Source organism: Cucurbita pepo, chromosome LG09 (genome assembly GCF_002806865.2).
Source record: "Cucurbita pepo subsp. pepo cultivar mu-cu-16 chromosome LG09, ASM280686v2, whole genome shotgun sequence".
NCBI lineage: Eukaryota > Viridiplantae > Streptophyta > Magnoliopsida > Cucurbitales > Cucurbitaceae > Cucurbita > Cucurbita pepo.
In genome coordinates, this window is record NC_036646.1 from 8,732,690 (window position 1) to 8,759,182 (window position 26,493).

General features: G+C 38.8%; 5 protein-coding genes across 6 annotated transcripts; 1 reads left to right on the plus strand and 4 right to left on the minus strand.

The window, feature by feature from the left end:
- Nucleotides 1–40: 40 nt before the first annotated feature.
- On the minus strand, nucleotides 41–2,272 carry LOC111802528 (GDSL esterase/lipase At3g48460-like). The gene is made up of 3 exons (XM_023686934.1): nucleotides 2,012–2,272; nucleotides 777–1,905; nucleotides 41–657 (listed from the first exon to the last, which is right to left on the minus strand). Exons 2-3 carry the CDS (start codon nucleotides 1,401–1,403, stop codon nucleotides 154–156), a joined length of 1,131 nt encoding a protein of 376 aa, XP_023542702.1. The 5' UTR covers nucleotides 1,404–1,905; nucleotides 2,012–2,272; the 3' UTR covers nucleotides 41–153.
- A 101-nt stretch (nucleotides 2,273–2,373) lies between these two features.
- On the minus strand, nucleotides 2,374–4,649 carry LOC111802579 (probable phosphopantothenoylcysteine decarboxylase). Its single transcript, XM_023687003.1, has 3 exons — nucleotides 4,565–4,649; nucleotides 4,040–4,444; nucleotides 2,374–2,801 (listed from the first exon to the last, which is right to left on the minus strand). Exons 2-3 carry the CDS (start codon nucleotides 4,382–4,384, stop codon nucleotides 2,505–2,507), a joined length of 642 nt encoding a protein of 213 aa, XP_023542771.1. The 5' UTR covers nucleotides 4,385–4,444; nucleotides 4,565–4,649; the 3' UTR covers nucleotides 2,374–2,504.
- A 664-nt stretch (nucleotides 4,650–5,313) lies between these two features.
- LOC111802605 (RPM1-interacting protein 4-like) lies at nucleotides 5,314–7,483 on the plus strand. The gene is made up of 3 exons (XM_023687040.1): nucleotides 5,314–5,482; nucleotides 6,835–7,032; nucleotides 7,113–7,483. The coding sequence occupies exons 1-3, from the start codon at nucleotides 5,474–5,476 to the stop codon at nucleotides 7,134–7,136; spliced, it is 231 nt and encodes a 76-aa protein (XP_023542808.1). The 5' UTR covers nucleotides 5,314–5,473; the 3' UTR covers nucleotides 7,137–7,483.
- A 906-nt stretch (nucleotides 7,484–8,389) lies between these two features.
- Nucleotides 8,390–12,217, minus strand: LOC111802503 (zinc finger CCCH domain-containing protein 43-like). Of its 2 annotated transcripts, XM_023686899.1 has the most exons (6): nucleotides 11,617–12,214; nucleotides 10,049–10,114; nucleotides 9,664–9,783; nucleotides 9,321–9,578; nucleotides 8,975–9,235; nucleotides 8,405–8,886 (listed from the first exon to the last, which is right to left on the minus strand). In XM_023686899.1, exons 1-6 carry the CDS (start codon nucleotides 12,067–12,069, stop codon nucleotides 8,686–8,688), a joined length of 1,359 nt encoding a protein of 452 aa, XP_023542667.1. In that variant the 5' UTR covers nucleotides 12,070–12,214; the 3' UTR covers nucleotides 8,405–8,685. The 2 variants fall into 2 exon arrangements, with proteins under 2 accessions (XP_023542668.1, XP_023542667.1); XM_023686900.1 differs by lacking the exon at nucleotides 10,049–10,114 and having other exon boundaries at nucleotides 8,390–8,886; nucleotides 11,617–12,217.
- A 2,910-nt stretch (nucleotides 12,218–15,127) lies between these two features.
- LOC111802433 (lysine-specific demethylase JMJ705-like) lies at nucleotides 15,128–22,029 on the minus strand. Its single transcript, XM_023686786.1, has 7 exons — nucleotides 20,870–22,029; nucleotides 20,156–20,234; nucleotides 19,870–19,937; nucleotides 19,622–19,766; nucleotides 18,634–19,295; nucleotides 17,821–18,525; nucleotides 15,128–17,552 (listed from the first exon to the last, which is right to left on the minus strand). Exons 1-7 carry the CDS (start codon nucleotides 21,732–21,734, stop codon nucleotides 15,403–15,405), a joined length of 4,674 nt encoding a protein of 1,557 aa, XP_023542554.1. The 5' UTR covers nucleotides 21,735–22,029; the 3' UTR covers nucleotides 15,128–15,402.
- Between the last annotated feature and the right edge of the window lie 4,464 nt (nucleotides 22,030–26,493).

Below are 26,493 nucleotides of genomic sequence, written 5' to 3' on the forward strand. Positions count from 1 at the left end.
AATGGAAAGGAACAGACCCAAGAATTAGAAGACATTCAAATGGAAAGAAAGCCTTATGCCATTACTGTTCATGCTAGTTCCATAGCTAAAGTTCAGAGATCTCAAAGATAAAAGCTAACAAAATCATCACCAGACCGATTCATTCTCAACGTCCTATCCCTCATGACGTTTCTTGTCGAACAAGCTACCGAAAGGAGGCTCGGTAAATCCACCTTCGACGAACATGTCATGAACTACTTTATACATGGCTTCAGTGAGGTGAACTCCATCCCAGTTTATGTATTCATATGGCTTTTTGCAGGAACTGACTGAAGACATTCCACAGACAGCAAGCACGTTGAAGTTGTACGGTCCACCGACACCGCAGCAGGCTTTGAAGAGCTCCCTGAAACCGTACTTGCCGGGATTCTTCATGACTGTTCGATACGCATTCCAGTAATCAGCATATATGATGACAGCTTGAGGAAACTGTCTCCTTAAAGATTGCAATGAGGCCCTGAGAGAAAGATTGTGATAGTAGGTTTGGTTGTTTGAGCTCCTCGCGCAGCCGATATCGTCTCTGTCGACGACAGGGGCTATAGACATTGCTAATGGCAGGCATCCACTTGGTGGTAAACCTTGAACAACCATGTATTTTGCACCCTTCTTCAGCAGAGACTGGAAAATCAAATCAAATGAAAAATTCATAGTTCATGCCACTGTAAGCTCTCTCATATATCAAGTAAGTTTCTAATATTTTAGAGCTTAAAAGACTCCATGGAGGTCAAGTCATGTACCTGTAAGACTCCAGTAACGCTGGCAACACCGAGCTTACGGATGGTATCATCTGGTATAGGCGATCCGGTGTTATAAGCATAATCGTTGACTCCAATTTCACCAACCCAAAACAAAGCATCATCAAAAGCAGCTGCCCCTCTATGTCCTTGAGTCTCCAAGAACTTGTTGAACCAAAGTAGCTGAGTTTGGATAGACTGAGGAGTAATGTTAAGGCTAAGGTTATTTCTAACAAAGAAATCATGGTTTATAGCTGTGGATCCTGCAACAGCGAAGTTCACCCCATGAAAGGACTCATTGCCCTTCAAATATCTGTAAGGTGTCAAGAAAGGCAGGGACAATGTCTGGGCTATAAAGTCAATCACCAGTCGTCCATCCGAATATCGGTTGGTCGAGTGGTGAAAGAACGTACTGCCATAAGGAGAATTAGAGACATGGCCAAATACTGTTGGCCCTGATACAGACCTTGTGTTGCCCGTGTCTGTGAATGAATCTCCGAAGGCATAGATCTTACTAAAGAGACGTGGATGCGTCTCATTTGCAGTCGGAGAAGCCGAAGCAAAAGCACACAAGAGAATGAAAATAGCACTGTAGAATGTTAAAGCCACCATTGCTTCACAGATTTTCATTTGCCTCAACAACAGTTTTATTTCTCCACCTCACAGGTTGCTGAGACTGATATAAACGATGTCGCTTTCGTTTACCCTTAATGCAAACGATACTGTTAAATCTATGAAGATCACACAAATAAGAGCTTTAATCTTGGAGCCAAGACATGAAGTAGTTCAAAAAGAAATTAGTTGAGTATCCAATAATGATGATTCATCACCAACATTGTCTTTATTTTCCTACTTCAAGAACTTCTCAATAATGTTAGAAGAAAGGACAAGAGAAAAGCCTATTAGGCAATTTAAGGGCTATACGCTCATAGGGACAGATCCTTCAAGTGTTTGAACTACCGGTATCACTTTCTGGGTGGAGATTTTAATGCACGTCGCTCTCTCTCCATAGATCATTTCCTTTTAGGAATTCACTTCAAACATGGAGGGCCAAGGAGAAATTAACAAGTCACCTGATTTGTCTGCGTACATTTACTGTTCCATCTCAGTGCAGATCAATGCTAAGCTCAACCTGTTACCATAAAAAATAGAATCAACGTTCTCGATTATTCCACACGCTACCTAGTAGAGGAGCGGTTATCTGAAGTGGATTCTCTCTTTTCTAGTGGATGCCGAACCTGCTGTCCCATTGATTAAGAGAGAGGGGGTGGGGGGGGGCCAGCAGCTACATAGACCCCTTCTTTTTTGTTGTTGTCAGCGCTTTCCTAGGCCAAGCCGGAATTCTTTATCAGAAAGGGCAGGCAAAGCCCGAAGACTGCTATCCTACCTAACAGGCCAGTGGGTGGAATGAGGAGAGGACCCGACAATCATACCACCGCTTTCGAAAAAGCGTGTTCCCTTCAGATAAGATGCACCGTAAAATTGGGTTCAAAAGAGATCTTGTTGTGGCCTAATATGAAGTCAATCAATTCAAAAGCTCAGAAATCTTTAAAATTGGGTTCCAGGCTTCTAGTGCCTCTACATAATGCACAACAGAGAGTTCAGCACAAAGGGGTTAACAAGGAATTTTATATAAGATTGATGATGAGCAATGGCTACAACGTTTAATCGTTAATTAGGCGTAAATCTACCACCCCTCCCATCTCCTCTTCATGACAAAGTCTTCATGTCCTAACTATCACCATTTCTAGCACTTTGTTGCATCCGTGACTCGTAAAAGAGTCTCACAGTCGAGAAGATTAAGGAAGGTTCAGCCATTGCACCATTGCCGTAGTCCCCACAGGCTAGCCTCTTGGTAACAGGTGGAATGAGAGTTATCCCAAGTTCATCAATAGCAATGAGATGCCGCTCAGTAAAAGGGTTAGTCCACATATAGGTATTCATGGCTGGTGCAACGAAAAGTGGCTTGTTATAGTCCCATGCTCGCACGACACACGTCAATAGATTGTCACATAATCCTCCAGCAATCTGGGACAACAGCAAATGCCAGGATCAAGTTCAAGAAGGATTGTTCTTGAGTTCACCAAAAGTTTCTAAGGATCATTTTGAAGGTAGATTGCCTTGTTATCGTAGCACACACATATATAGATAGAAACTACCAATGTAGATGGATGCACATCTATAGACATAATAGCAGTTCAGGAGTACACAAACAGGCAGGACATCAACATACAAACCAAGATGGAATGGACAGAACAAATAAATCAACCAGAAAACGGTTAAAGGATTGTTGGGAGGGAGTCCACATGGGCTAATTTAGAGAATATCATGGGTTTATAAGTAAGGAATATATCTCTATTGGTTTGAGGCCTTTTGGGAAGCCCAAAACAAAGTCATGAGAGCTTATGCTCAAAGTAGACAATATCATACTATTGTGGAGATCCATGATTCCTAACATGGTATCAAAGTCATGCCCTTAACTTAGTCATGTCAATAGGATCCTCAAATGTCGAACAAAGAAGTTGTGAGTCTCGAAAGTATAGTCAAAAGTGACTCAAGTCTCGAACAAAGGGTGTACTTTGTTCAATGGGAGGATTGTTCGGAGGGAGTTTCACATTGGCTAATTTAGGGAATGATCATGGGTTTATAAGTAAAGAATACATCTCCATTGGTTTGAAGCCTTTTGGGAAGCCCAAAGAAAATCTATGAGAGCTTATGCTCAAAGTAGACAAGATCATACTATTGTGGAGATTCATGATTCCTAACATGGTATTAGAGCCATACCCTTAACTTAGTCATGTCAATAGAATCCTCAAATATCGAACAAAGAAGTTGTGAGCCTTGAAAGTGTAGTCAAAAGTGACTCAAGTTTCGAACAAATGATGTAATTTGTTCGATGGAAGGATTGTTGGGAGGGAAGAAGTTGTGAGCCTTGAAAGTGTAGTCAAAAGTGACTCAAGTCTCAAACAAAGGGTGTACTTTGTTCAATGGGAGGATTGTTGAGAGGGAGTCTCACATTGGCTAATTTAGGGAATGATCATGGGTTTAAGTAAGGAATACATCTCCATTGGTACAAGGCCTTTTTGAAAGTCCAAAGCAAAACCATGAGAACTTATGCTCAAAGTGGACAATATCATCCCATCTGAGCCGTGACTCCTAACAAAAACATTCCGATTTTACAAGATGACCGAATTTCGAAATGGAGCAAGGAATTTTGAAGAAAGTGATTAGAAATAAACATTTCCATCATGGTTAAAGTAATGTACCTTGCCGAGCGTGTTTGCAGACAGAGGAGCAATGACCATGATATCCGCCCACCGGCGAAGCTCAATATGAAGAACACTATCACCAATTTTGTTCCAACCAGTCCACTCATCTTCATCGGTATAGAGTACAGCATCCTTAGGAAGAGATTCTCGATCGATGAAGTGTAAAGCAGCCCTAGTAGCCACCGCTCTAACGTCCGCCCATTCAGAGAAAGAACGGTAGAGATTCCCAAACTTAATTGAAGCTACGCTTCCACTGGCAGCAAGTAAAATCCTCGGTTTCCTCTGAGCATTGTTAACTTGCATCACCTCTCGTTCAACACTTGCAGGCTCTGGATATGCCATGCCTTCTGGCACAAACTCACAAAATTCCTCAAAATTCACCTTGTGCGTTCAAATTTCAAACTGAAAAAGATAGAAATGGAGAAAAGAAAATAGAACAAACGCTCCAAAATCAATCCGCAAATGATGCATTGAACATGAAGATTCAGAACAAAACAAGTAAAAATTTGGAAATTACGCTACCTTTAAACTTGCCTCTCTGAGACTCCGATTCAACTGCTCCTAGGCCCCAAGAGAGAGAGAGAGAGGAGAGAGAAAATGCAGACCGGAGAATGGAGATCCCGGTTCACTGAAATTGTACTTCGGCCCATGGCAAGTGTCGACCCAAGAAAAAACCAAAAATACTAAAATAGAAAATAATAACAAAAACTTTATCTATTAATTAATATATTATGTATTCATAATAAAATTTTTAATTTCCGATCAATTATTATATAAAATGATTATTAAATACAACGAATTAATAAATTTAAAATTTTATTTTAAAATACAAAGAGGGTATTTTGGTCATTTTACATCACATAAATATGAGAGAAATTTCTAACTTATACTCGAGCGGTTTCCATTGAAATAATTTATTTCTCAAATTCATTTTCTAAAAAAATTAATTTAAGGGATTATCAAATATTATAATTTTTTATGAGGCGTAAAGTATCATGATCATGCTTGTCTATGACTTGTTGTCTGTGGCTACGTGCTCCTTCCAAACCTTTTTACCTTATTTACTTTTGTAGTGTACCTCAAAATGTACTATAAGGAGATACGACTAGTTGTTAAATATTTCTACAAGCGTACGATATTCTAAAATAATTTCCAAAAATGGGTAGAAGCTACACGGGTACGAACGATCTAAAGTTGTCTCATTTATTGGAACGAGCTCAAAAAAAAAAAAAAAAAAAAAAAAAAAAAAAAAAAAAAAAAAAAAAAAANGACGTGAATCCCACGTTATCTTGCGTGTCGTTTCGATTTCAACTCTGTTTTGGGAGCGTTTGATTCGCAGGGTTGGAGGTTTGATAAGAAATCACTGACGATTTGTTTTCTTTTCGTTTTTGTTTTCATCGTATCCGATCCCCCGCCCTGCGTCCTGCGATCATGGCACCGGTAAGTTTTATACTCCAATTTCCATGCATCTTCGATTTTTAATTAGAAGAATTCAACTTTTCGTTCTGTTTCCCCAAAGAAATTGCGATTGTGTTCATCGGGATGATCTAAAGGGATTGATTAAACACACACCAATCGGTGATTAGGCTACATGGATGTAATCGTAGAATTTGGTTATTGAAATAAGGTATTGATTAATCAATGGTGGCTGAGATGAAGGAGGGAGATGTGATTCCTTTGAAGCTATCAATGCTCTAGAATGAAATAACAAATCGCCATGGTTTGTTTTCTCCTTCGTTTTATTACAATTGACGTGTTGGAGAACATTTAATGTAGAAATTCAATCTTGTTTGTATGTTTTAACAAGATCCGAGCAGGGAAGTGTAAGAATTTATGCATGAAAATATGAACATTTAGTTAGGTTGATTAGATTTTCAGTCATGGTAGCCTTATTAGGGATTTGCTAGATTGGATATATAGGAACTCATGTCCATGGCACCATTCCTGCACTGAAATATTTGCGTATTTCAACATTTTAGAACATAGAATAGGTTGGGCGTAGACAAATCCGGTGGAAAATTTAGAGCTCCACTGTTCAAGAAAACCAGAATAGGAGAATGCTTAGAAGTGGTGAACAGCAGTTGGAAGGTCTCAGTCTTTTGCTAGGTTAAATGGTTCTCTATGATCTGTTTATAAGGAGTTTTATAATTATTGTATGGCCCTTAATCTTGTTCATTGAAACTTCTTGTAATCCAAAAGGAAACCCATCTAGGAAACACAATCAACATTCCCAGTTCATGGAAAATTGAAAATACTGATCTAGATAAGGGAGAATTGTCCATATTGCTTATTTGCAGACTAAAAAGTGAAAAAAATTTATATCACTTCATCCTTCAATGCGCCATATCTGTCTTAAATTCTGTTGGATTCTGCCTGCGCTTCCTTTTGCCAATCCTTCCATCTGTAGAAGAGTTGTAGGCTATAAGTAATTGTGGGCTGTTTGTTATCTGAAGTCATTTACCAGCAGAGATCATTGAACATTTTTTCAAGATGTTAGTAGTAGCATGCTTAATAAAGTCTCATGGAGATAGCAGGACAAGGGTCGTCCACTGCCGAAGTTCGGGGAATGGGATGTAGTAAATAAGATCATTAAACATTTTTCAAAGCTTTTAGTAGTAGCATGCTTAGTAAAGTCTCATGTAGATATCATTGCACAACTGCAGCAGGACAACGGTCGTCCACTGCCGAAGTTCGGGGAATGGGATGTAAATAAGATCATTAAACATTTTTCAAAGATTTTAGTAGTACCATGCTTAGTGAAGTCTCATGTAGATATCATTGCATAACTGCAGCAGGACAAGGGTCGTCCACTGCCGAAGTTCGGGGAATGGGATGTAAATAATCCTGCATCTGCTGAGGGATTTACGGTCATATTTAACAAGGCTAGAGATGAGAAGAAGACTACTGGAAGTGTTGCCAATATGGTTTCTTCACAAAGTAATGAGCCTGCCTACAACAATGAAAGTTTCCCTCAGTCTCCTCCACCAAAGGTCTGTTTATTAGAAGACTTAGGAATCAATTTGTTCTAGATATCTTGAATCTAATCTGTTCTTTGGTATTTGAATTGCAGAAGAGGTGGTTTTGCTGTGGTTGATGCCACCACAGTGGTTTCAGGGTCTTGACTTGTGTAATCCATTGTGAAAGCCCGTAAATTTGAGGGCCCTATCCAACGGTGGATCACTGGATCACAACAAAGTTGTTGCACCAAAAAATGACTCATACTATTCCTTTTCCCTTTTCACTTTGGCTTTCACGCTTCATTGACGTTATAAAATAATGTTTATCACATGTTATTCTGTATTTGCATTGTAATACAGAATGGAAAGGATAAATTCCATTGTCGAGATCTTTTTTCAATTTCATGATGATGATCTTTATGTGGACCTATGGTGGAAGGATTCTGATGGGAACTTTCTATAAATTAGCATGCTTTGTTTTTACCCTTTGCTTTGTCATTGTTCTTCTCAAAAGCTCGTTCGAGCTTTGTCTAGGAAGCTTCAAGCATTCTAAGGCCGGTTTGGATTGACTTTTCAAAGTGCTTTCAAAACAATTTTCTACTTAAAGATGATGTTTTTAAGTACTTTAAAAGTCGATTCCCGGCAGTTTCAAATAAGAAATTAGAGTCTATACATGGAGATTAGAGTCATTCAAGCTTGTCAAGGAAAGCTTTAAAGTGTTTTAAGAAGCCGGTTTGGATTGACTTTTCAAAGTGCTTCAATACACTTTACAACTACCTATAGATGATGTTTTCAGGTACTTGAAAAGTCGATTCCCGGCAATTTCAAATAAGAAATTTGAGTCTATACATGGAGATTAGAGTCATTAAAGCTTGTCAAGGAAGCTTTAAAGCGTTTTAAGAAGCCGGTTTGGATAGACTTTTCAAAGTGCTTCAAAACACTTTTAAACTACCTATAGATGATGTTTTCAAGTACTTGAAAAGTCGATTCCGGTAATTTCAAATAAGAGATTAGAGTCTATACATGAAGATTAGAGTCATTCAAACTTGTCAAGAAAGCTTTAAAGCATTTTAAGAGGCCGGTTTGGATTGACTTTTCAAAGTGCTTCAAAACACTTTTCAACTACCTATAGATGATGTTTTCAAGTACTTGAAAAGTCGATTCCCGGCAATTTCAAATAAGAGATTAGAGTCTATACATGGAGATTAGAGTCATTCAAACTTGTCAAGCAAGCTTTAAAGTGTTTTAAGAGGCCGGTTTAGATTGACTTTTCAAAGTGCTTCGAAACACTTTTCGACTTTTCAACTACTTGAAAAGTCGATTCCGGTCAGGGCAATACCTGTAGGTTGCCAGTTCTAACAGAGACTTGGATGAAAAAGGAGGCTTTGAATGAAATAGTTTGTAATTCTTCTTAACAGCCAACTAGAAGCAAAAACTCATTGATCCTTCTGTGCTCTGTGAAATGTCTGGATAAAAGATTGTATCTTATAGCTACAAGATTATAGCCATTGTGTAGAAACTTAGGTATAATTTACATTTCTTTCTTTGTTCAGCTAGAAAATAAGTGCCATCATTTGAAAAGCTTATGGCAGAACCCGATGGTAAACGAGTTGAATGCATCCTTATATCCTCTTAACAAACAAATCCTCCATGAAAGTTCCTTTAGAGGGCCTCTGCACAAAATTCTTATGCAGACTGCTCAACTGTGACGCCATTTCCACTCCCTCCGCCCATTTCAGCCCCTTCTGCAGCATTAAAGTTGCTGTAGTGAGGCTGCTGTTTAAGCTCGCTCGTTGAAGAAGCTGGAAGAATAGGATGGTCGAACTTGCACGATGGCCCGAACTTACAGATGCCGTAGCGACTGTAATACGTGCATACGTTCTGATCCTGAATGTCACATAAAAATTTATCCTTGAGGTATTTTCTACAGAAAAGTCCTATATAAATAACTAGGAAATGAGAAGGACAAGCTTACAGGTCTCAAAGGCAGGCCTTTGTCATTGAGCGTGCAGGTCGGTAACTTCAGGTTCCAATTTTTCGGGTGGTGATATATGCAAAGAGATTTAAATTTACAATCCCCAGTCTTTAGAAAGTAGCTGCATTCGGGTTGACCAGGTCGTTCGGGATGTTCTTCTACTTGCTGATGAGAAGGATAAAGATCCGTCTCAGATGCTATATTGTTCACGGCGTACGTTGGGGGTGGAAGCATGCTGATTTCTGATGGATACATGGGAGCCTTAACATGAACAAACCACAGATAAAGTCAATACGATACCGATATCCTTTAAACCAGACCATCCGAGATGAACGTAATACGATACCTGGTATGCGTTCCATTCTGAATCTTGAGAAGGTGAAATCATAGCAGGTACAAATGTTGGTGTTTCATTCAGCACTCTTGGTGAAGTCCAGGATGTGATCTGTGATTGTGATGCACCACCTTGTAGCAACACTCCATTGTTATATCCCGACAGCGATTCCGGTACAGCAACGGTAGTAGGATCGGGATGATTAAACTTGCAATTCGCTCCATATTTGCAGCATCCCGTGCGCATGTAATAGGGACATTCTTTTTCGTTCTGTCAATAAAAAGATCATTAAATTCTTCAAGATAAGTGAGATAAGGGATCCAGTCTAGAAAGATGTCAAAGTTACGAACTAAACTAGTCGGATTGGCAAACCAAGGAAGTTAAGCTCGAGAATTGGGTTTGGCAATGCTCTCGGTCTCGTATGGTTATATCTACAGGCTGTTCCGAATTTACAACCCCCGGTCCTCGAGTAATACTGCGAATGGCTCGTGAAGTGTAACAGTTAATCGATATCAGTAGATCACACATATCATAAAGGAAAATGAATAATTCACTATCTCGTACAGAATTCGCAAATAAATCGGTCATATAAACGCGGGAACTTATAATAATCCAAGGAAACGTCGATTATGTTCTTATAAAGGAATATAAGAAAAGTTCAGAACAGGGGTATGCATCAAACCATTTAACTAAGCAAAATACTTGAAATTTGTTGATGAAAACATAACAACAATGGAAACCTTGCATTCGGTCTTGCTCGTCTGCTCGGCCGAATCGTTCTCGTGCTTCAATTTCTCAGAAACAACCTTTCAAATTGAACAAAAATGAAACCCATCAAGAATAAATGTTATCCATTGATCATGTTAGAAGTTTCAATAGAACAATTAGGACTGAAGAAGCTGAGAAGAAGAGCCTGGAACAAACTTAAAATAAACAGGTAAATGCCGATGAATTGGAAACCGGCAAATCTCAGCTTTGTAACAGCCCAAGTCCAAGCCCTGCAAGTAGATATTGTCCGTTTTGGCTCGTTTTCACGATTTTAAAATGCGTCTGCTAGGAGGAGGTTTCCACATCTTTATAAGAAAATGCTTCGTTGCCCTTTCCAACTAATGTGGGATCTCACAATCCATCCCTCTTGGGGGCCTGCGTCCTCGCTCGCACACCACCCGATGATTGGCTCTGATACCATTTGTAACAGCCGAAGCCAACCGCGAGTAGATATTGTCCGTTTTGGCCCGTTACTTATCGCTATCAACCTCACGGTTTTAAAACGTGTCTACTAGGGAGAGGTTTCCACACTCTTACAAGGAATGCTTCGTTCCCATCTCCAACTAATGTGGGTTCTCACAATCCACCCCCTTAGGGGCCCGCGTCTACCAGGGAGAGACCAAGCCCATTGCTAACACAGATATTGTCTTCTTCGGCCCATTACACATTGCCGTCAACCTCACGGTTCTAAAACGCATCTACTAGGGAGAGGTTTCCACAACTTGCTTCGTTCTCCTCTCCAACCGACATGGGATCTCACAATCCACCCCTTTGGGGTCCCAACGTCCTCACTGACACACCACCCGGTGATCGGCTCCGATACTATTGTAACCGTCCAAGCCCACCATTAGTAGATATTGTCCGCTTTAACCCGCTACGTATCGCCGTCAGCCTCACAGTTTCAAAACGCATCTACTAGGGAGAGGTTTCCACACCCTTACAAGGAATGCTTCGTTCCCATCTCCAACCAATGTGGGATCTCACAACCCACCCCCTTAGGGGCCAGCGTCTACTAGGGAGAGCCCAAGCCCACCGCTAACAGATATTGTCCTCTTCGGCCCATTACACATCGCCATCAACCTCACAGTTCTAAAACGCGTCTACTACTAGGGAAAGGTTTCCACAACCTGCTTCGTTCTCCTCTCCAACCAACGTGGGATCTCACAATCCACCCCCTTGGGGCCCGTCCTCACTGACATACCACCCAGTGATCAGCTTTGATACCATTTGTAACCGTCCAAGCCCACCGCTAGTAGATATTGTCCGCTTTAACCCGCTACGTATCGCCGTCAGCCTCACAGTTTCAAAACGCATCTACTAGGGAGAGGTTTCCACACCCTTACAAGTAATGCTTCGTTTCCCTCTCCAATTGATGCAATGATAACAAAAGCTATACATGCAAAGAGAACAGTACTAAAACCTATCAACAGAAGATAGCACTGGAAAAGGAGGTTTAACAATCAACAAACCAATACAAAGAACAAAGCATTAAAACAGAGGTATTAGCTTCCACAAGTAAATAAGATCTGCAGAACCGCACCTGATGTCTCTTTCGCAGTGGATGATTGAATTTACACAATGATCCAAACTTGCAAGTGCCAGTCCTAAGGTAAAAGGCACAATCCTCAGCCTCTGACCGTACAGGGTACCGGTTGTTTCCACCCCTCATTTCCCCATCCTTCTCCACCTCACCGCCGTCGCCTGCATCCACCACCATCTCCTCCTCCTCTTCCTCCTCCAAATTTCCCTCACCTTCAACAGGATTCTTCTCAACTTCCCATTCTCCGCCGCCGTCAAAATCCTTCACCGCCGCCTCTTTCTCATCCTTCAAATCCAATTTCTGAAGCTCTGCATGGATGCGATCATCATCGGCCACATGCGATGCATCAAATAGTGCAGGATCATGAACAGAGCCATGAAACTGTAGAGATTGAGACCCAGAAGGCAATGATTCACAGTGAATAAGGACGGAAACAGCTTCAGAAGGTTCCATTCTGCGTCACATTTGAACCCAAGAAAACCCTAGCTGCTATAGAGAATAATAAAGTACATGGAGAAATGGGTATTGACACTAAGTGGGAACTAAGAACAGGAAAAGGTCACTTTCTGACTGCGGCCGTTTGCGCTTCGCCTCTCTCTAACAATCTTCAATTTTTTTTTGTTCTTTTCCTTTTTTCTAGACGATTCGTGGGGTGCTTTGACATTATTTGATTGAAGAGTAAATTGGGTTGAAATTGGTTTGAAATTGGATTGGATTTTAGTGGACAAACCCAAGTAAAAAGCTCAAAAACATCGATTTTCGGTCGATCCCGTTTATAAATGTTCCAAAACTATTAAAAAATCGTTAGAATATCGAATCAAAAGTTGGATTGTAATAAAAGGCGTTGTAACGGTTGATACTCATGATTTAGTTTTAGATTTAGTACTTGATGGTAGTGATACTTTTCCGGATCCTCGTTAACATCATTACGTTACTTATGTCATAAATAAATTAATATTTTTAACGTGTTTGGTTATTTCTCACATATTTTCTCAAAAAATTAGCACGGGTTAGTATTACTTTTCAATTATTTTAACAATTTCTTAATCATCATATTCTTAAGATCTATGTGGTATCAGTTATTCTAATATCTCTTATTTACTACACATTTGTATATACTTTTAAAAATAAAATTATTTTTTTTAAAGAAATGATAAAATTTAACATTTTTTTTTCGATTCAATTAAAAAAAAAAAAAAAAAAAATCTATCTTAAGGTTGTAAGAATCTCGATAAAAGGTGAAACTTTAGAAAAATGCTCCTTTAGCGAGGGAACAAAGAACATTAACTCTTTTTCAATGCTAAAATTAAAAGAAAATAAAGAGGGTATCTTCAAAATATCTTTACAGTGAGTTTTAAATAAAAATTGTTAATATTATGTTTAAAAAATAGGTTTCTAACCGGTTCAAAAATGCTCTTTTGAACCTTAGTAAAAAAAAAGTTTTTACTGTCAATATATAAACAAAAACCGTTTATTACCTCATATATTATCGCTAAATTTTTTATATTATTGGTAAAAGATAATGAATATATTTTAAATGTTCTACTAATGGTAGAACTAGTAAGAAAACTAAACAGAACACGCTCATAAAAACGCATCAAAACTTGTCTCCCAATCACAAATCCTATGTTTCATTCAACTTCCCTGCCTACCAGCTGAACCTCTAAACTTAGAGCTTTCCATGCGGCAGATATATGGCTTAACTCATTAAACTGCGTTCGGATTGACTAACATTTCTTGAATTCTCAGAAGAAAAAGGAAGAGAACGTTTAAAATGATATGAAAAAGAGAGCCAAGTTCAAGATAAAAGCTTAAACTAATAAGGATAGGTGAGGAGGATGAAAACTTTCTCCCGGAAGGACAAAGAAATGGCTCTTTTAATAGAATATGACGAGAAAGCAGCTGATGAACATGTCCTTGGTTTTGTAGATAGACGATATTTTCTCCATAAAAGTCCAAAAAGGTCTTTTTTAACAGTATATGACGAGAAAGCAGCTGATGAATACGTGCTTAGTTTTGTAGGACGACTACAAATGACATGAGATTTTCTCCATAAAAGCCCACAAAAGAGCTCTTTCTAACAACATACGACGAGAACAGCTAATGAACATGTCCTTAATATTATGTATGTAGACTACAAATGACCGGAGATTTTCTCTATAAAAGCCCAAGAAAGAACTCTTTTGACAGTGTATATGATGAGAAATGACAGTGTACATCCTTAGTTTTGTACGTTGACTACAAATGATAGGAGATCTTCTCCATAAAAGCGCAAGAAAGAACTCTTTTACCCGGGTAGAAAGCAGCTCATGAACATGTACTTAGTTTTGTAGGTAGACTACAACCGATAGGAGATTTTCTCCATAAAAGCCGAAGAAAGAACTCTTTTAACCGTGTAGAAAGCAGCTCATAAACATGTACTTAGTTCTGTAGGTAGACTACAAACAATAGGAGATTTTCTCCATAAAAGCCCAAGAAAGAACTCTTTTAGCAATGTATATGACGAGAAAGCAGTTGATGATAACCTACAATTGACTGGAGATTTTCTCCATAAAAGTCCGAGAAAGAACTCTTTTAACTGTAGATGACGAATAATCAACTAATGAAAATGTCCTTAGTTCTGTAGGTCGACTACAAATGACTAGAGATTTTCTTCATAAAATCCTCAGAAATGGCTCTTTTAACGGTACATGACGAGAAAGTTTTGATGAATATGTCCTTAGTTTTGTAGGTAGACTACAAATGACGGGAGATTTTCTCCATAAAAGCCCAAGAAAGGACTCTTTTAACAGAGTATACGAGTTGAAATCCGTTGCAAGTAGACTACAAATGACTAGATTTTTTCCATAAATACTCAAGAAAGAACTCTTTTAACAGTGTATACGACGAGAAATCAACTAATGAACACGTCCTTAGTTCTGTAGGTAGACTACGAATGATAGGAGATTTTTCTCCCTAAAACCCCAAAAAAGAACTCTTTTAACCGTATATGACGAGAAAGCAGCTGAAGAACATGTCCTTAGTTTCGTACGTAGGCCACAAATGACGAGATTTTCTCCACAAAAACCCAGAAAAGAATCTTTTAACTGTATACGACGAAAAAGTAGCTAATGAACATGTCCTTAGTTCCGTAGGTAGACTACAAATGACAAGAGATTTTCTCCATCAAAACTCAAAAAAGAACTCGTTTAACCGTACATGACGAGAAAGCAACTAATGAACATGTCCTTAATTCTATAGGTAGACTACAAATAACAAGAGATTTTCTCCATAAAAACCGGACATGACGAGAAATCAGTTGATGAAAACGTCCTTAGTCCCGTAGGACGACAACAAACGACAGGAGTCCTATCTTTTACATTAACTCGAACAAACTCAACTCGTCAATATCATTTTCGACGGATCAAACTAGATATCTAAAGTCTTAGGATGTGTCTAACAGATACAGCAGCAGCAGCAGCATTTGAGTCATAAAAGTAAATCAAAGGGCATCAATGGAAGCAAAAGAACAGTACACAAAGTTCCCAGAAGGGGCAATGTCCAACCCCCAACTAAGATCATGATTAGCATCTGACATTCATTGGAGAAGAATGTTTGAAGATCCAAGCAATTGCAAGGTTACAGAAAATCTATAACACCAATGAACACAGACAACACAACAGAATTAATTGATAATAATTACAGGGATTTGCTAAACCTATCCCTATCTCTAATAATCCTAAACCTGTCATCTGACCAACATCATAACTATTCATATTAAAAAAACAACATTCATTGTCCGCAATACTAACCTCTACCTTTCTTTGTTGAATGTCCAGTCTTCCGCTTGTGACGACTGAAATCCGACACGAATCTGAATGTCTGACCGCATCCTTGTTCAGCACAAACATAAGGTCGGTCACCTGTATGAACACGAATATGTTCTGTTCGTGCCCATGCCCATTTGAATGTCATCTTACAGCCCCTCCATGGACATTTGAGGGGACGATCGTCCATGTGTACTCGACGATGCTGTACGAGGTACTTGTGTGAGAAGAATTTCTTTCCACACCCTTTGACAGGACAAATGTTTCGTTTGTGCAAGACGAGTTCTTGTTTTGAACCGAAACTCATATTGCAACCCTCGATATCGCAAAGATACTCTGATTCCTCATCCCTTGCTTTTGAGTCTCTATGGCCTGCTGGAGTCTTCAAAGATGAAGCATTCTTCACCTTTTTCTTACCAATTGGCTTTTTATCATTCGGTTTCGTTTCTGAAAATTTAGTAGGCTTTGGGGTTCTTTGTCTAAGACGTGTGCTCGGCCCACCTAGTTGTTGCTCTTCCTCTGATTCTAAATCGGTCAATTTATTATTCCTCTTAGCTTGCTTACCACGTCGATTTGGGGCGAGTTGTTTTGTTGGCTGAGGGGTCTCTAGTTTTAAGGTATGGCGGCCTCCACGTTTTAGAGGTTGAGAGAATTCTTCTTTCAAAGTTCGAGAGGCTCCCCGCTTTGCAGGTCGAAGAATCTCTTGTTTCGTTTGAGAAATGGTCTCTTTCTTAACAGGCTTACTTCGAAGTACCCTCGTCCTGCACTGATTAGCACTATCATCGAGTTGGTCGTCTGGTGTATTTTCTCTCTCGAAGTACTTCGATTGCACATTTCTTACATTTTTCCTATGGTGCAGAAGAGAGGTATCATCTTCATCTGGATCATCTGAAAATACATTTTCCCTTGCAGTACGTTTGGCCGATTTGCTTCGAGGCGTACTCATAAGCTGATGAGAACTATTTTCGAAGGAGTCCTCCGAAACTGCATCTTCACTGTCGATCGTGGCCATCTTGCTTCTAGAAGTCCCTTGACGATGCCAAAGAAAACTATCGTCCCGAATATCATGCGAAATGACATTCTTTTTAACAACTTTGGCTTGCTTGCTTTTCGGAATCCTTCTATATTGCTTAAGAGGACTCTCCAAACACTCGTCCGAAAGTGCATCTTGTCTCTCAACATATTTATCTATCTTACTTTTACTCATTTTACCACGAAACTGAGAAGAATCGCGCTCTAAGGAATCATCGGAAACTGCAGGTTCTATCTCGCCCCATTTGGGCAGCTTGAATCCGTAGAACCCTCTGTGCAGCTTAGTATGACGACCTCCTAGCGATTCGTCTGGACCATCGTCTGAACCAGGGTCGTCTGTCTCACAATAAGCTTCCTCATTGACAGGAACTCTTCCATGTTTTTTATAAGAAACATCCTCCACAGAATCATCGGACATGGCATCTTTACTCGCAACAATTTTAGACCGCTTGTTTTGTAGAATCCTATGATGCTGACGAATACAATCTTCACCCGAGTTATCCGAAACAATATCCTCCGACTCTATAGGTTCGGCTTTCTTAGTCGCCGCCCCACTCCCATAAGTCATTTTTCTCTTGCCAGCAGACTTTCTATTAACAGTCTCACTTTTCTGGATATTGTCCGATTTCCATTCGATCTTCTCATCCGACATTGTCCAAGAAGGAAAGCCGTCGACATCTTCTTCTTGAGGATCTCTCTTTGCTAGCAAAGGATGAATTTGATTCGACATCCAGACTCTCCCACACCATTTCCCTACAACTACTCTTTTCAGCTTGCCGCTCCTCCTTTGATAGACTTTCGGCTTACCCGAAGAGTTAGCCGAAGTACTGCGCCCAAATGCGTTATAAATAACAGAGTTGTATGGCATCTGCTTACTATAAAGAGGAGAATGGCTAAGGTTGGCACTATAAAAGAGATTAATTCCCAACTTTACAGCCCAATCTCCATTACCCGGAATCGCTTCCTCACTATCTAAAGCTAACTGAATTCTCTTTTTTTCGTCTTGGGTGGCATCTCTGAACGTCGTATCAGTCCACAGATGGTCGATACTTAATTCTTGTGCCATCAATTTCGCTTCGGCTTCCATCTTTGGATAGTCTGAAACAATTTTCCATGATGCAGACAATGTTAGACACAGCAAAAATTTCAAGTTCCCATTATAAAAATCCAAAACAGTTTATGTCATGAACAGTAACCATGAGTATTTACTAACGCACGAACCCGCTATATTTGAATAAGAACGAAATAATATTATATTAGAAAGTAGAGGTATGAACAAAAATAACGAGGGAGGTGGAACAGTTCGGGGTCCAATATATTTATTCTATGTCACAAGAACAAGTAAATGACTACAAATGGAACGCACCTTGATGACAAAGTAAAAGAATATGCACGCCTCCAATCGGGCGAAGTTGTTGTTCCACTTCTTTTGCATGTTCTAGACAGAATACATGCAACCTAGAGGAGTCTTCGTCAATATCTGGAGCGAAAGGCATATTCTCGATCTCTACTGGTTCAGCGGACTGCTCAAACATTGGTTTTTCAGTATCCGTATCTAAGGAAGGTTTTCCATTCACATGTGAATCTTGATATCTAGTTGACAAGTCATTTTTCTTAGTTGAACCTACGCCATCGATTTCAAACTCCAAAGAACAATTGAACGAGTCTTTGGAATCAAATCTAGCTCTTCCAAATTCTTCATAGTCATTGACTTGGAACTGCATTTGATCTGCAGAGTTAGCTGACAAGGGATCATGATTGGAGGTTGCACTGTTTTTACAATATTCACTAGAAGTAAGACCAGAATTTTCAAACTGATATTGGTCTACTGAAGAACAAATTGTTGGTTTAGCATCATTGGCATGTAAAGCAGCATCGGGTTCAGCATTATCCTCCTCGGAATCAGATGAATGTCCATAAGTCAATGCGAGCATGCCAAGGGCAGAAGTCTCGTTTCGTTTTTCAGTATTAAAGTTAGCTTTGTAACTTTGATCCGCTACTGGAAGCTGGCGATTGACGGCCTGGACTGGGACATCGTACAAACCATCAGCGACGCACCTTTCTCTTTTTCCTGCATTGGTAGTTAAATGAGCGTTCTAAGAGAGAACGGATCCTCGATAAAATTAGTAATTAAAAGAAAAAGTCAGCAAGTCCAGTACTGATTAGTTATAAAACCTACCACTATTAGAAGCAACACCATGCCCATCTCTTATAGCAATCCCTTCACCGGTTATCCCGGAACCAACGACCCAATCATTAAAGAAGCTACAGTCAGCTGACATAAGGTACCTAGCAGCTTGTTCTCTGGGTTGAACGATGGCTACACAGGCAAAGCTTAAAATGCCACACGTGACACAAGAAAACAGTCTTTGGTCCGATAATCCATCGCAGTGAACGCTACCACCTCGTTCATTGGTGGCATTCAAAATCCTTGAACTTGACGCACATAAATTACCTGTGCTTCTCTCAGATAGAGTAGAATAAAGTCCGTTGACTGAATAGAGACTTTTAACTCGATTCATTCCCTGGCTGTTTTCTAGTGTGAGATTATCATAATCAAAACTTTGAGGGGATTCGGCTTCTTCCTTAGAATTGCAAAAACCAGCAGGAAATCTAAGTTTGCCTCTCATGTGGGATCCTACACGCAGTCTTGAATAAATAGAATCTGAAGAACCTTGAGGAAGAAGTACAACCGAAACCCCACTTCCGAGAACGTCCAGCAGGCTGTTATTCTCGAGAATATTCTGTACAAATAACTCCTTTATAACTGTTTCGCCTTCGCTCCTTCTTTTATCTTTTAGTCGTGAGCTTCTCGGTTCAGAACCAGTGCACAGAGGTGATCTGTATGTTAAAACATAAGATTTGCTCAAATGAGTGAGGAAATCATATAATGGGAGGGAAAAAAAACCCAAAAGATCAATATTGATTATGATGGAAGAATTTGTAATAAGTGCTGTCGTTCTAGCAAACCGAACAATTATTTTCTCACAATAGATTTCAAAATGACACGAGTTCAAACCTTTGAAATACCACAGCATGTATTTTTGATCATATCAGATTTGCAATTAATTCCAAGAAGATAAAAGATCAAAGAAAGCAAGTGACTGAAAATGAGAAGGAAATCATTCAGCTAGATTGAACGGACGTCACGAGAAGGCAAAACAAACCTGGAACTTAGAGCAAGATCGTATAGCAACTGAAAGTGAGATACCATTGGAGGATAATTGATTGAAGCTCTACGAATTGCAGCGTCTTTAGCAACCCTTAACCATTCTGGAGTTGCAATATTGGCTGCCTCCGCACAGTTAAATCCTAGAGGAAAGTATCAAATAGACACAATGTATGAAACAGATAATTGCAATTTAGAGTTCAAAATAAACAACAAAAAGCATAAAATGAACAACAAAAATCTCACCATGGCTGAAACCTGTATGATAAGCCCGAGGAAAAGTGACAACAAATTCACCTGCATTTTGCACTAACCTGGTGCAAATCGATTAAAGACGTGAGAAATATACAGAACTTGTTACTTTCGAGATCAAATGACGAGGCAAGGAGCCTCTAGAAGGGTAACATTTTTTTGGGCCAACAGTATCGTCAACTCGTAAGAGTAAGATCACTAGAAATAACCGATGCCTTTAACTATCGAGAGAAACGATATCTAAAGCAAGGAATAGAAGTGCTAACATAATGCTGGTTACCTGCAACATGGAACTCCAGAACTAACAAGAACTTCTGGTGACATCACGGTCGTCTTCTCACCAAGAATGGCAAAAGTAACTGGACGAGGAAAGGAAAACGAATTAATTATGAATGAAATCCAAAACTAAGGCTCCATATTTTACGACCAAATTAAAATTGAATTGTACTACTTGTAACAGATATATGAATGAAGTGAAAACAGCTAAGAATGATCCACTTCCTGAAGTGCTCTCATAATCAAAACTTAACAAATAGTAGCAAATGGGGCAACCATGAAGAACACAAATTATGGATACAGAACAAAATTTTGAACAAGAAATTAGTTGAACATCGTTGTGGGGGGAAAACGCCTATGTAAAAGCAAAGGGGATAACAAAACCCATGATAAGCAACGATCGGTGGGAACATAGAACTAGGTAAGCGTTCCGTTGGTAGAATTTTAAACAATGAATAACAGAGCCTATCAATGTGGTTGGTCAGCTAAGTAACAGGGCTCAATGCCAACAGCATATACACCTTGTTATGCAATGGTTAATCGAGGGATATCCCGTTCATTACCGTGTCGTCTGTGAAAATGTATTCGCTTAAGAACAGATATTCATTTGCATTAATCGAGCTAAACAAATTCACTAGAACATCTTCCAATAACATAACTAGAGATATGTAGACTATAATTAACCAAATGAAAACTAGTGGTGAAGCCATCAACTCACCAAGGGGATTGATTTCTCCTCCATATCCCTGAACTCGAACAACCTCCTCAAACGCCACAGCAGCGTCTCTCGGCACGCCATACCATGTTTTCCCCGCCCCCATATGCAGATAATTTAAGCTATGCAAATCATGGTCTTCTACATGCCAAGCAAACCAGCTAAACAGCATAGCAACATACACCATTGGCGAAGTAACGCCTGGAATCTCTTCCTTCATAAACTTCAACAGAGACCCTTTGGCCCTAGACACTGCCCTCATGTTCCACGCCGTCTCACCAAGCGTTGTGCCATCCCCTGCCTCCCTAAACATCTTTGTACTCACAGGTACAAACGCAGAGCCAGGCATATCATTCGCATATTCCACCGAAAAAGGCTTATCCAAAGTAGCCCTCCAGTAGAGCGTCTCGAGCTCCAAAGGCGAAAGCCCTCCTTTCTTCGTACATTTCTTCAAATAACTCTTCTCAAAGGCCTTCGCCTTAGCCTCAAATTGCTGAAATGTGTAGTACTCACCGCTCTGCCACACTGGTTTTTGAACCGGGCGTGTTTTTCGCGGGCAAAACCCGATCTGCTGTTGGCGAGTAGTGAATGTAGGCGGAGACTTGGTGTTAATCGAGTCAGAACATGGCGCACGAGCTGCAAGCGACTTATTAAAATTGAGAATTACAGTTTTCTTCGGCGAAGGAAGAACAGGGGGCACAATTTTGCAGATTCCAAACTTGGAAGCCTCTTTTTCGATCTTGAAAATGTATGAAATTGGATCTTGAAACTCAGCCAAAGTAGGGTGATATTCAGGAGCGAGAGGTAGGGTTTTGAGCCAAGAAAGTACCTCTGGAGTCGGCTCGGCGGCCATGGCGGAAGCTGCCATTAACAGAAGCGAAGTTGAAGATGAAGTGCAGCAGGATTTGTCATGCAAGGCCCATTCTGAACGAAGACGAACAGAATCAAAAGGGAACAAACAGGGTTTCTCACATTCGGAGTTGAAAATTTAGGGGTTTTTCGATTCGGGAATCTTGAGGAAGCAAAATTTCCCCTGTTTTTGCAATCATACAGAGGAAAGGGAAAGAGAGGAACCAAAACCCAGAGGCGAAAAAAGAAAACTTTTATATTTTGGGGGCAGAGGAGAGAGTGAGAGAGACTGAGAGGTTGGAGTAGCGCTACACATGTGAGTGGGAAGGGGATTTATTCTGGGTTTGCGAACGCTTCTTCAATTTGCCCTTCTTTTTCCTTTTATTTACGCTTTTGCCATTCATTCTAACACATCGCCCTACAACTCCGTAATTGCCGTCTTACCAAACTCAATCCAATCCTAAATTTTTTTAATTTAAATTTTTTTTTGTAGTAAGATATTTATTTATTTATTCTCAAACATTTAATTAAAATTTAAAACAATTTTTAAATTTAACCATAAATTTGTGACAATTCAACTCAATCTAATTTGAACGGAATCATAAGCCAATCCAAACCGTACGAGTTGGATTGGATTGGTCATAACTCAATCCAAACCATACGTTACATTGGATTGAATTAGTCGGATTGGTCGAATTTTTCGGATTATCAAATGTTTTTAATGCCTTTGTCTTATGGTTATTTTGAGGCTAAATTACAAGTTTAGTTATTTATTATTATTATTTATTTGGTATATAAAAATTTTAAATATCTAATAGACGTGTAAACTTTTAATTTTGTATTTAATAGGTATCCAATTTTTTTAAAATTAATTGATTTATTAGATATAAAATTCAATTCTATATTTAATAAAATTGGAAACTCTTAATTTATATGAATTTTAAAAAATAAGATTGAATATTTCTTAAATTTCAAAACTTATTTGACATAAAATTAAAAATTCTAAATTTATCGGATCAAATAAAAAAATATTCTAAATTTCAAATAAATAAATAAATCATTTTATTTATGTTTTATTAATTTCGACCAATCTTAAATAACTGTTCTATCATCTACCTACCATTCAACTTTTTTGTAATTCATCTACTAATTTTAACAAATATATATATAAACTCTTTAATTATTTTGCATAAATATTAGTTCTTCAATCCACAAATTAATTATTAAATTTTAAACTAAAATTATGATGTTCGACTTAAATGCAATATAAAATTACGATGTAGAAGCTAATGTTGTCACGACTAACCATGACCTATGTATAAGTCATTATCGGATGTCTATGACGTCCTTACTTGTTTTCAAGAAAAAAAATGTTAAGAAAGGGTTAAGTATTATAAATACTCAGTAAGCGATCCACTATTGGAATCGAAAAATACAAAACACATGCAAACATAAATCATGTTGTTCGTATCACTTTTGTACACATGTAACATAGGAGTCTCGTACGACTTTTATAATTTTTGGGTCTTGATGGGCATGCACCACTTTCGTACATAAGTAGTATCACTTCATGTGCATTGACCCTACTTTAGATGTTTTAATGTCGGTAGGGTCTCAAAAGAGTTATAGAAAGAAAAGAACATGAAATGTATCATTTTTTTCTTTTCCTTTTTAGTTTCATGTCTACAAGAATTATACACATAGGATCCTACATGTATAAAACGCTAAATCGAGCTTAAATGGAAGAAAATTTACCCGAACAAGACTCAAATGGTGTAGAGGCAGTATGAGAGACAGAACTGTAGAGAACCGATCGAAAAATTCCTTCAACGGATCAAAATTTCTTTGATTGTTGATCGTTGACTATTGATAGAATCGATTTGACTGAACCCAAAATAGAATTGACCAAACCTGCCGTTAAGAATATCCTCAAGTATCTTAGGAGAACGAGGGACTATATGCTAATGTACGGTGCTAAGGATCTGATCCTTACAGGGTACACTGACTCAGATTTTCAGACCGATGTAGATACAAGGAAATCGACATCAGGATCTGTCTTCACTCTGAACGGAGGAGCAGTAATATGGAGAAGCATAAAGCAAGGTTGCATTGCTGATTCCACCATGGAGGCTGAGTATGTTGCTGCTTGTGAAGCAGCGAAAGAATCTGTATGGCTTAGGAAGTTCTTAACTGATTTGGAAGTCGTTCCAAATATGCATCTTCCCGTCACTCTTTATTGTGATAACAGTGGAGCAGTTGCAAATTCAAAAGAACCAAGAAGCCATAAGCGAGGAAAACATATTGAGCGCAAATATCATCTCATAAGGGAGATTGTGCAACGAGGAGATGTGATCGTCACACAGATAGCTTCAGAACACAACATTGCTGATCCATTTACAAAGCCCCTCACGGCTAAAGTGTTTGAAGGGCACCTAGTGAGTCTAGGACTACGAGTTATGTAATCTAGGGCAAGTGGGAGAAAAGGCATGAGTATGTGATGCCCTAGTTTATTGTATTTCTCTCTACTCAACGTTATAAAACCCCACTAGAGTTTTAGTCCAAGTGGGAGTTTGTTGGGTTTTATGTCCTAAAACTCATAGTTTGTAAACAAAGATATATTCTATTTTCAATAAAGTTATTATTGTTGTTTATTCAGAAAAAATTGTTATTGAATAAAGTGAACTTTACGATCATTAATCTAAATCCAATAAACTAAGAACACTCTGGCTATAGTATGACTACTTGAACTATATGTAGAGACATAAGAGTGGATCAAGTTCAAGTATATAGTCAAAATGATCTATAGTATAAGGATAAGGCTGAGTACCTTATTCTGGGGACACTATGGATGCGGCCCACTTTTGTATATGATATAAACAATGCGATCACTAAATTGTGCATGTGGAGACATGTGAGTGGGGGCGTCCTATGCAATGAGTATTGCATAAGATCGGACCATGAAGAAAACCACTCTCACTTTATAATGTCGTTTACTGTTGAGACTGATTTTCTTTTCATTCGATAACCTAGGTAACTCGGTTTTAATCCTGAGCTAACCATGAACTCCTGTTTATTCGGAATTATCCTTAGATTTGCATGGGTGAGAGTGGCTCTAGTTCGCCGACTCAACAGGCCTCCCATTTCAGGGGTAAGACTGGGTGAATGGCTGGGGACGTGGGGTGCAAGACGGAATTCACTCCTACCCACTTTTAGGGATAGAAGAAAGGTAGTTCCCTTAAGCACTGACTCCAGGTCTTGAACAAGGGGCCCCACCCTCTCATTGGCCTGAGAGGGATTCGGTTTACTGGTTGGACCACAAACCAATTGTTTATTAGAGGATCAGTGAGACATAAGGAACAAGAAGTAACTTCAGGGGTAAAACGGTAAATTGACCCAGCTCTAGTTACGAACAACCTGTGAAGGATCGACTTACTAATCATGGTTATATCAGATGGACAGAAATATATCTATAGTGAGGGGAGTGCAACTACTAGGCTATAGTGGAGTGTCCTAGTAGTTAACGAATGTTGGTTAACCAGGTTAATGAGTTTAATCGGTTAATCTTGAATCGTTGGAGCCCATGATCTATAGGTCCATTAGGTCCCTCTGCTAGCTCATATCGGACTAAACCATAGAACAGTGTGACGAGTGAGTTCGAAGTGTTCGAATTCAAATTAGGGAATATGCGTTACATATATACGATATATTTAACCGCAATTTTATTTTATTTACGAAATAAACGAAAAGAGAGAATCTGAGATATTTAAATAAGATTTAAATATCTTAATCAATTATGTGTCGGAATTGACTGGGATTGGCATTTGAATTAATATTAAATATTAATTAAATAGTTTAATTAATTATTTAATGTTACTTTAATTTGAAATTCATTATTCAAATTAATTGTTGAATTAAAATGAAGAAAGTCAAAATGTTGACTTTCATCTAATTAAAATGAAGAAAGTCAAAATGTTGACTTTCATCTAATGGAAAAATCATGTTAGTGGAATTTTGAGGTGTCAAAATTTGGTTTAACCAAACTTGCATGTTTGCCAAATAAACCCCACAAGTTTGAGTGGAATTTTGAGTGTCAAAATTTGGTTAACTCAAACATGCATGCTTGCCACATAATCTCAAACATTTGAGTGGAATTTTAAGTGTCAAGATTTGGTGATCTCAAGTTTGCATGAACATGCAAACTTGACTCTTTAAATAGAGTGATCATGATACTTGGAAGGGATTCTTCATCTTGATGAAAAACCTCTCACAAGCACTCTCTTTCACGTATACAAAATCCCTCCCAAGTTTAGTCACTCACCGGATTCCACAATCCCGTTCTAAGGCCGGAGAATAGTGGAGAAGACACTAGTGGTGGTTCGAAATCGGTTCGTGAGGCAAAAGGAGTTTGAACTACAAAAGGTTAGTATTTAAACTCATTAAGTTTTAATACTTATGAACATGCTAGTCATTTACAATAATTGATGTTCTAAAAGTGCCTAAGATCCAAATTGCTTCCGCATGTGTTATATTAACACCATCAATTGGTATCAGAGCAAGTTTTAGGCACTTTATTTACATTAATTTGATCATGGTGGGTACCATTTCATGCATGAAATTTGTGGTTGCTAAAGTGGATGGTTTTGGTTTTGGCATTTTTTTTATGCTTCCATTTGATACAATTATTGTAATAAGCCTAAGGTGTATGGGCTTTAATAAATGAAGAAAGGTCTGTAATTTTTATAAAGTCATTAGAGTCCACTTTAGGTTGTAATTGATCG

What these genes read in the sequence shown, in the direction of transcription:
- LOC111802528 (XM_023686934.1), bottom strand. Translation starts at nt 1,403, where the DNA reads ATGAAAATCTGTGAAGCAATGGTGGCTTTAACATTCTACAGTGCTATT. An exon ending in GCGTTACTGGAGTCTTACAG is followed by an intron (nt 658 to 776) that starts GTACATGACTTG and finishes TTGATTTTCCAG; the next exon opens with TCTCTGCTGAAGAAGGGTGC.
- LOC111802579 (XM_023687003.1), bottom strand. Translation starts at nt 4,384, where the DNA reads ATGGCATATCCAGAGCCTGCAAGTGTTGAACGAGAGGTGATGCAAGTT. An exon ending in CTGCAAACACGCTCGGCAAG is followed by an intron (nt 2,802 to 4,039) that starts GTACATTACTTT and finishes CTGTTGTCCCAG; the next exon opens with ATTGCTGGAGGATTATGTGA.
- LOC111802605 (XM_023687040.1), top strand. An exon ending in CTCAGTCTCCTCCACCAAAG is followed by an intron (nt 7,033 to 7,112) that starts GTCTGTTTATTA and finishes TTTGAATTGCAG; the next exon opens with AAGAGGTGGTTTTGCTGTGG.
- LOC111802503 (XM_023686899.1), bottom strand. Translation starts at nt 12,069, where the DNA reads ATGGAACCTTCTGAAGCTGTTTCCGTCCTTATTCACTGTGAATCATTG. An exon ending in CACTGCGAAAGAGACATCAG is followed by an intron (nt 10,115 to 11,616) that starts GTGCGGTTCTGC and finishes TCAATTTGAAAG; the next exon opens with GTTGTTTCTGAGAAATTGAA. An exon ending in AAGGCCTGCCTTTGAGACCT is followed by an intron (nt 8,887 to 8,974) that starts GTAAGCTTGTCC and finishes TGTGACATTCAG; the next exon opens with GATCAGAACGTATGCACGTA.
- LOC111802433 (XM_023686786.1), bottom strand. Translation starts at nt 21,734, where the DNA reads ATGGCAGCTTCCGCCATGGCCGCCGAGCCGACTCCAGAGGTACTTTCT. An exon ending in TCATACAGGTTTCAGCCATG is followed by an intron (nt 19,767 to 19,869) that starts GTGAGATTTTTG and finishes ACTTTCCTCTAG; the next exon opens with GATTTAACTGTGCGGAGGCA. An exon ending in TCTTTTACTTTGTCATCAAG is followed by an intron (nt 17,553 to 17,820) that starts GTGCGTTCCATT and finishes AAATTGTTTCAG; the next exon opens with ACTATCCAAAGATGGAAGCC.